This window comes from Ctenocephalides felis, unplaced genomic scaffold (assembly GCF_003426905.1).
Source record: "Ctenocephalides felis isolate EL2017-DRISC unplaced genomic scaffold, ASM342690v1 CF-g0.4_SCAFFOLD_01492, whole genome shotgun sequence".
NCBI lineage: Eukaryota > Metazoa > Arthropoda > Insecta > Siphonaptera > Pulicidae > Ctenocephalides > Ctenocephalides felis.
In genome coordinates, this window is record NW_020537646.1 from 18,425,936 (window position 1) to 18,435,569 (window position 9,634).

Here is a 9,634-nt window from a genome sequence, read left to right on the forward strand (position 1 = left end):
ATTTAATTTTGGTTTTTACGCACATCGAGAAAATTATAGAGACTGTCTTGCGTTTATTAATGAAATGTGAATACATACATTGCAATTATTTATAAGTTGTAATTAATACTATCGAATGCAATTAGAATTAGATTAACATTCATATGGAATTATTACAAGTTTATCGTTGATAATTTATTGTCAGCTTTGTAATAAAATATACTGAAGTTTATATGAAGTTGTGTATAATTTGAGAAAAAAGGTTTAGAAATAAAATGATCATATTTTTTTAATAGTAACACAATTCTAGTCGTTATATCGTTTTGGGAAATTAATTTTGTATAATTTCAATCATTCAGATGAGCACAATAAACTATTTTCAGGCGCATTGTGCTCTAGAATTAAAAAAAAATCGAATTTATTTTCTATGGGTACCCATGATTTCTCGATTTTTACTGGACCGATTTACATGAAATTTTTAGAGTTTACTTCATAGACTTGTCTTCAGTATGAACTAGTAATCATCCTCATATTTCGATTTCAACTATCTCAAAGAAAATGATAGTATCAAAAAAAGTTGTTGAACAAAATTTCTTTTATGTGTTCGCTACTTTGTGAAAAAACTATATATATATATATATATATATATATATTTGAATTTCTTTAGATTATTTGAAGGGCTGAAATCATGGGTATGGTCACGTGCCCATTTGTTAAGAACATTTCTGCATTCGAAACTTTATTACCATTTTATTTTTTTTTCTCTACATTCCAAAAACATTAAAAAAAAACTAACTTGTAGTGAAAAATATCGAAAAAATTATATTTTCACTTTTTAATAACTTTTCAAAAATAGCGTAATATTCATATGTCTCTAGGCTAGAATATCTTCTCAAATCTATGTAATAAATTCATTCTTTTCTTTATTTTCTCTAGACAAAAAAATTTTCTCTTAAAATTATCATTATAACTAAGTATAAATAATATTTATGTATATTTATTATTATACTCTAAAGTATCTCATTATTAATTATAAGTACAAGGTCGCTTTCGAGTTGATCTTTGGAAACGATCAAAATAATTCTTTACGACGTATTTTGAACTCCGGAACTTCCGCAGAATCACGTCGTTTATAAATCATTATTTATAATGATAATTTATGTTATTTGCAAAATTAAATTTATTAAGTTAATACACGTTTTTATATACATTTGGAAATTTTGATTTGCGTAAAGCACATCGGCAGAAAATAACAGTTTTTTTAAACATTTAAATTAGGAGACTTTGTATCATAGATTGGTAAAATTTAGTAGATAATTATACACTATAGAGTATACAATAAGAATTTCAAACATATAATTAATATTAATAAAATCATGTTGATTATTTTTAAAAAGTACATTAATTACAAAAAAGGTCTCAAAAATTTTATCAAACTAACCTAAAGATTCTTTGGTTTTAGAAAATACTAAACACAAAGTACGTTACGGTGGTAATGATTTATTAAATTAGTAAAATACATAAATTGATGCAAATAAGTTATAATAGGTCTTATTGCGGTTTTGTTTTAGCACGTATTAAAATATGTATTTTATATTCATTTTTAGTATCAATTTATTGTCAGAATTGCATTTATAATAATATTCGATTTGTGGTTGTAGTAAAATTGATACCATGCCAAATAGAAAAATACAAAAACAAATTATGAATATTTTTAATATTCTAAACAATATATAAAAAGCAAGCCGCATAAAAAGTTACATAACATATAAATCATTAAGTGATTTAAAAAAAAGTGGCAAAGTTAAACAATAACAAACATGACTAGAAAATGTTTCTTTGGATCATCCAATTATTTTTTACATTGCCAAAATTAAAGACTTTTGTATTGAAAGCACATATAAAGATTTTTTTATTACTTATAAAAATTACTCTATATAGTGGAAAAATATCTTGTGATACATATTAATTTTAAAAATTGCTGATGAAGTGTTTTTAATATTTATTAGATCATTTGCTATTAATCAAATTAAATGTAGTTTTAGCTTTGATTTTTTAATAAGAAATCAATAAGCATATGAACAAATATCAATCAAGATGCAAATTAAATATAAAAAATAAGGACTTAGCTAGTTGTATTAAACCAAATATAAAACTTATTTATATAAACAAAATAATAGTATAATTTTATGTAAGGGGTATAGTTTTTTTCTAAATTATTTCTAGGATGTATTCGAGTTGAGGTACCACATTATTAATTTGAACTTCAATTAGTTGAAAATATTTTTTTTTTTAAATAACCTACAAGCAAGGACTTCATTAGTCATTTTTTTATTTAATAAAAATTAATTAATGTTATTAAGGAAGTACACACAAACCTCCATTTACATGTACTGTGTCAAATAGCAAAAAAGTATATAAATCGTTAAAAAATCTTCGTTAATTTTTTTATTAATTAATATGCAAAAAATAAATATTAGGCATAATAAATTCAAAAACCTTTTTGATTCTGTAATGTAGTCTAAGTCTTCTGACCTATCGGTAATGACGCAATAATAATTGTAATGAATAATTTTAACATGTAAAATTTTAATGGACATCATGTCCACTTTTGCTTCCGCAAATGTATTCGAATGAAATTAAAAACTTGGACGTAAAATCCCAGATCGAAACATCAGACAAAAAACAGAAAATGAGCCGAGCGTTCCTTGGGAAACGAGCTGCGTGTTTCATTTAAATATAATAATAAGAGCGCTAGTGGTAATTCTAACGAACAATAATAAAATAGAGAGTTTTAATATAAATATAACAATTATAAATTCAACAGGCTTGAACTTTTTACAATATATCGACGTAAATCAGAAACTTTAATAGGAAGGTGCTTGTTCACCTGTTCAAAATCACGAATAAAATATTTGAAATATTTCATCGACATTTATAAATCAGTTAATACACAAAGAAATAATCTTAACTTTTTTGTAAGATGTATAAAAATGATCCTACTTAACACGTTTGCCAACGTGGAACGTGGATGCTAAAGCATTCATTTTCATTGTGATGCAGTATGTCATGAATGCTATACCATTCAAATTTTAAACCTGTTAAGCTAATGACTAACTGATTTTTATATTATCTTATCTTTTTCCGTTTATTATATGTTCAAACTTAAATTATTCAATTTTGTAACTTTAATCTATATATTACCAAAATTTAACAAACTCGTAATAAGAATAGTTTAAATAAAATTTCTCAATAATAAAAAATATACCTAATAAATGACTGTGTTTGGGATAATCATTTACATTTTTAATGTTGCTAATATTTTTATATATTAAAATCAAGTAATTATATTACTATTGTTCAAAAATATAATTAATTAGCACAAAAAATACAGCTCTAACACGGTCTTTCTCAAAAATAATTTCTCTAGAATAAGTACAATATATGGCAGATATAAGAGCAGAAAAAAATTGTGGTAATTCTTTTTGTTCAGGTTTTTGAATTTTTCTTTTTGCAGAGCATAAATAAATTTTATATAACAAAAATATGTTCTCAGGCTCAGTTATTTTAAATATTTATTATTATATATCTCTTTCAAATTTTGCGTAAAATTTACATCGACACTCTGGCTATAATAACAAGTTATATCTCAATGCAGACATTCTATAATTTCGACGACCTTGCCCAAACTTATTATTAACATCTTAAGCGAATAATAATATATAAATATTCTAACTCTTAGATTATATCACATATCAGGAAATATTTATAACATTAATTTGACTAAATTTTATTTTTCTTCATTTATTGAATGGACGTACGCGCCATTTTCAACACCAATTTGTTCTTGTGGCATACTGTTGTTAATTTTCACAGTTCTTGGCAAATCTGGAATATAAAAAATAGTGAAATTTTGTTAAAAATAATAGTTACTATATACGGTAATTAAATAATTAAATTTCATGTTTTTTTATTTCACTTAAGCCATTGAGTGAAATAAAAATATCTAGTATGTGCTTAGAAAGAAATTTTATGATATTGCAATTTTTTTGAAAAAAATTATAATTTTAATAAAATTTAGAGCCAATATATATAAATATATACTAGTCCAGTGGAACAATTTTATGTCATCTGCACGTGAAACTAACTGTTTCTTAAATAATATTAAATATTCTCTCAAAACACCTCAAAAGTGGCTTCTCTCAATGGAATGAAATCTAAATTATTTTTACTTGTATACTAACTTTTTTTCCTCTCTCGTTTACTGATACAATTTTATAAGATTTTAATGTTCTTCATTTTAAAAAAAAAAAAAAAAACTGAATTACGATTTGTACCCAATAAATATAAATCCAAAAAATATATGGATCCGATAACGACAAGTATTTATTATTTCAAATTACTTTTGTAAATTTACCTTTTTGGTGATTCCTTTGAAGACATTTTTCAATAACAGTTATAGGAGATTCGAATGCCAGACTCCAAAAAATAGACACAAAAATAGATAATCCCATGTCACCAATAAATGCATGAATCTGTAATGTATATGAATTTTTAAAAAACACGTTGTTGCTACTTCATTATTAATTTAACTTAATATGTGTAATTATTGTATATTAATTTAATTAAATAATAACTCGTCGTGTATGATGCTAATTAAACAAAGATGTAATGCTTATATCACTCAGAAATTTGTCATTATGCAAATGCTCAATGGCATTAGAAGTTGTGTTTACAACTTGTATTTTGTTCTCAGAATTTTGGAATTGACATGTCCATAATATATGTTTTCATAATAAAGCATTTCTTATACTAAGATGCATTATTCTTGGTGAATAATAGTTTGAATTCATCTGTTTCTTCCTTGGTAAAATTCCGATATTAACATTCTCAAACTGACCACAAACTTATTTATTGTACATTTACCATGTTTATATCGGAGAAATAGCCTTGTGTTTTTACACTGTGCATCAGCAAAAGTTGTAGCTGGTAGTGAGTCAAATATATACAATAAGACAATCTGCTAATTGGCTGCCAGTATCCCCATGAAAGAAACCAGTTTATGGGTCCTGAAAAGAATAAAAGAGAGAATTCATTTTTATTACTAGCCTGATAATAAACTCTTTCGTTAATGGTTAATTTATGATCATGCCCTACGCAGAGAAGTTATTATTTTCACAAAGAGATTAATGGTTTCATACATACAACTTTTTATAACTTTATTAATAACTTCTATAAATTAAACTTCTTCATAAACCACAGATAAATTAAAAAGGTGAGTTATTACTATCGTTTGTTGTTAAATATTTCTGCTTATTTTAAGTTATTTTCATATGATTAAAATAAAATTCCTTTATCAATTACCTCCATATCCAGTGCTGCAAGCAAATATTATCCAACATATTCCAAAACCCCAACAAATTTTGGATAATCCTTGGTAAAATGATGCCTCAAGAACATCCTTTTCCCTATCGAGTTGGTAAAATGGGTAAGACCCAAATACGATTGCTCCTAAAGTTGTCAATGTCAATATCCATAAAGAGAAAACTAAAATCTAGGAATAAATACATATGTCAATGTACAAACTATGTATATAAATCTACAATTAATGGATCGAAATTCATTAAATCTAAATTTCATAAGTCGAAAAATTAAGAAGACACGTTTTTATACATTTTTGTATAATCCATCTGTTGGTTAAATTGGACTTACTTTATACTTTAAATAATCGAAAGACCTCTAACAGTTTTGGATTTTAATGTAAGACCATTTATATGTGGTCAATGGAAATGTTGAATAACTTGAGCAATTTTCAATGAATTTTGATAAACGTTTTTTTTTATTATCACATTAAAAGCCTTGCAAATTTTTTCAGCTAGGTTTATAAAAAGTTTATTGCTAGGTTTATTGCTGCATGCAATTGGTTAAAATCTGGCAAAGTTATTCAAAGTTTCCATTGACTATATATTAATGGAGAACTCTGTACTAATTCTAAAATAATTATTTGCCAGAAATATAAATTTACGTGAAATTTCATAGACTATATTTATATTATCGGTCAAAAAAAATCAACCAACCAATGCAAAGGACATTTGATGGATAACAAATTATTGAAACAAACTAGTATTTTCTTAAACCAAAATCATGAAATGGTTTCAAGTGAAAATCGATGTTACGACTGCTTCATATCAGGCTGTCCGTAGCTTGTATCAAACCTGGAACCCGTAGTTCTAATAACGACTGAATAATCGTGAAATTTTAATACTATTATCAAAAAATATATTTTTGATACTATCCTATAGAGACGGGCCGAATCGGTTAAGATTTGACTCCGCTTCAGAAAGGAGTTATATACGGAGTTAACAACTCCGAGGACTTGGACAACTTCCAAACCCTATACTAGACACAAATGTGTTCTATAGTGTGTTGTTCAATATCTATCAAGTTATCAAATATTTGGAAATCGTTTACCAACAGTTCAAACATTTTTGTTCATTTTCTAATAAGATTTTAATCTCAATTTTATGCCAAAATTGACAATAAAAATATTGAAATATCAAGGTAATTATTTAATTCTATATAGAGTCAACTAGACTATGCCTATATAGAGTTAACTAGGCAATCATGCAAAAATTCATGAATAAATGTCAACTAGCTGTAAGTGGAATTCTGTCTTAAGGCAATTAAGGCATCGTGCCTTAAGGCAAATTGCTGGAACTTCCCGTACCAAAAATTATTTTTTTAAAAACGATTAACATTTTTGAAAAAATTTTACTTCGAAAAAATTAGAGAGAAACTATAAATTTGACAAAAAATTACTTTTTTTGAAAAAAAAATTTTTTTTTAAAACAAAATTTTTTTGAAAAAAAAATGTTTTTTTCATTTTGACATACTTTGGAAATTCTGAACTGTTTTTCAAAGCAATCGTACTGCTTTATCTGCATAGAGACAAAATGTCAAAGCGCGCAACTGCCGCGCCGCCGTCTAACGGATAAGCATTGGTACGGAACCCATAAAAATGTAAAAAAAATTATACTTATTGTTAAAATCTTTATAAAATATCTGATAATTTGATGTGCATATGTCTAATGATCATTTTTGACCGCCAAATGGCATTTTTTTTTACTTTATCATTAGATCTCCGAAACCGCTAGACCTGACTTCATGAAAATTTGATCAATTCTTCATCTTGTCAATACAAGTAAAATGTTTTTTGAATTATTTAAATCGGACGCTCCGTTCTCTTAAAAACTAAGTTACCGTTTTCGGCACTTTTTGCCCCGTATCTTTGGAACGGCTGGACCTGCCTTCGCCAAAAACTAATCAGCACGTCTCCTATCAATACGAATCGGAATGCTTTTTGAATTATTCAAATCGGTTGATCCGTGTTCCCGAAATCGTCGACGAAAAATTGTATCCGACATACATACACACACGCACATACATACATACATACATACGTAACAACACCACACACACACACACATACATCCATTTTTCTAAGGTATGCCAAAATGTTCAGAAACCTCTGAAACGTAAAGATATGTAAAAATTTTCATTTTCGATTTTTTTGCGATTACTATAACTTGCCCTACGGGAAGTTAATAAAACAATGATTCAATAAGAATCTTGTTAACAGATTTTGTACCAGTTTAAGAAGCGTCCATTAATCACTGGAGGTTTTTTATGTGGAGGGTGGATTGAAAAAATTTCATAAATGGAAGGGCTATAGTAAGATATCGTGTGTATTTATTTTTTACCTAATTTTTCTTTTAAATCCAAATATTTAAAAAAAAAAAATTACAATGTTTTCTGGTAACTAAAAATACACGTGTTGTTTGGCGAAGGAAGGGGAGTAATTTCGAATATCGCCACATATCACCAAGGGAGGAAGACTGGGGGTAAAGTTGAATATTACCACGTATCAACAAGGGGGAGGGGGGGTCCAAAAATCCTCAAAAAATCGATCAGTGGTTAATGAACGCTTCCTTAGGGATGTCAGTTATGTCAACATTTTCGTTACAACTTTGCTCGGATTCTCTGCGAGATAAGAGTTGTATCAGAGTAGTGACTCCGGAGTGAGCTACACATTTCTACGGGTATCCTAGGAGTGATGACTCCGGAGTGAGTTACACATTTCTACGGGTATCCTAGGAGTGATGACTCCGGAGTGAGTTACTATTTCTGTATATTATATTGTGTATTTGTTGTGCAACTCTTCTAGACGATTTACTCACCGGGCTCAATCGAAATTGGCGTTTCTTGACTTCATGCAAAATGTATCCGACAAGAATACCGGCTAACCATGGGCCGTAACGAGTGTACGCCGGGAAGTAAAGATATTTGATCTGATCGCCGGCACCGAAAGTGTCCCTGAAATTAATTCATAACTATATATACGTTTCTGAATTATATCGGCTGTCTCTAATTTAATAGTCAGGCTGATGATAAATTTTATATATTATTAAAAAAAATTAAAACATATTTTTATATAAGTGACATCTAATGCAATACACATATTGCTAGTGCCAGAATTATCACGCTTCAGAAATTAGCCAAATAATATTTTGTTAAAAGTAATACCAATACTGAAATATCATATCTGTGGGGAAGATTTGAGATGCTGACGCAGTTTAAATAGTTTTTGAGATATTTGAATTAGGTATGCAAAAAGTTGCAAATGTTTTTTAGCAAATTTCTCACAAACGCTGAAAGCTATTATAATTTTTTGCACCGGCTGATAGATACTTTAAATACAAATATTTCATTCATAGACATTATAGCCCTATCTGAAAAAATTTTAAAATTGTAAGCACTTAAACGTTTTGAATGTAAAAAATTCAAAGAGTGAAAATATTGGTAACAAATAATTTGATTATCATAACGTGTAGGAGTCAATGGAAATGATTAGTGGTAATAAAAAGTGTTATTAAAGTGTTATTATATTATTATAATTAATTGATAACAAATTATGAAAAAGAGTAAATCAAATAATAACAAACTAATGTATCTATTTGAGATAGAATAAAGTATATAAATCTGTACTTACATTTCGCTGATAGCTCCACTAAATTTATTGACATACGTTATGCTAAAATTGATAGCAACAGACGCCATCAGCAACCCAATAGTGCCTCCAAGAAAGTACTTTGGCCACCTTATCATTGGTATCAAAATTAGAGGCGATAGAATGTACATCTGCATATCAGCTTGCAAATACCAGGATTGAACAACACACTGAGATAAATGGTTAATATTAACACCAAGAACTATTTTGAAGAAATAATTGAAAAATATCTATTATTTTTCCTTACTATTTCCATTGTGTTGTAAATCGTTTGGATATAAAGTAGTGCTGACCAAAAATAGTCGGCACAGAATTGTGTATAATATGGAACTAGGTTGTTCCAAAGTGGACCATCTCCCATATGTATCAACAATGAAGCTTGGAGGAGTATCATTGCTGCATATGGAGGAGTCAATCGCAAATACCGATGAATGTAGAAGGAGAACATATTAAATCTGAAAATGATAAATAATATAATTATATACATAATCGGAAATAGACTATTAATAACTTTATGAACTAAATCTTTTTTGCCAACATTCATCTAATGCAGAACATATTAACCAAGATGCCTTGAAATGGTATTTA

The 9,634-nt window shown here is 27.6% G+C and overlaps 1 protein-coding gene across 1 annotated transcript in view; it reads right to left on the reverse strand.

Annotated features, from left to right (window-relative positions):
* Positions 1–3,610: 3,610 nt before the first annotated feature.
* The window catches only part of LOC113370959 (nose resistant to fluoxetine protein 6-like), an 18,023-nt gene continuing 11,999 nt past the window's right edge, over positions 3,611–9,634 (reverse strand). Inside the window, exons 13-19 of the mRNA XM_026611625.1 lie at positions 9,294–9,501; positions 9,029–9,216; positions 8,217–8,352; positions 5,344–5,533; positions 4,906–5,048; positions 4,397–4,514; positions 3,611–3,867 (exon numbers count right to left, since the gene is read on the reverse strand). Coding sequence (XP_026467410.1) covers positions 3,770–3,867; positions 4,397–4,514; positions 4,906–5,048; positions 5,344–5,533; positions 8,217–8,352; positions 9,029–9,216; positions 9,294–9,501 — 1,081 coding nt within the window. The 3' untranslated portion in view covers positions 3,611–3,769. The remainder of the gene's footprint in view (positions 3,868–4,396; positions 4,515–4,905; positions 5,049–5,343; positions 5,534–8,216; positions 8,353–9,028; positions 9,217–9,293; positions 9,502–9,634) is intronic.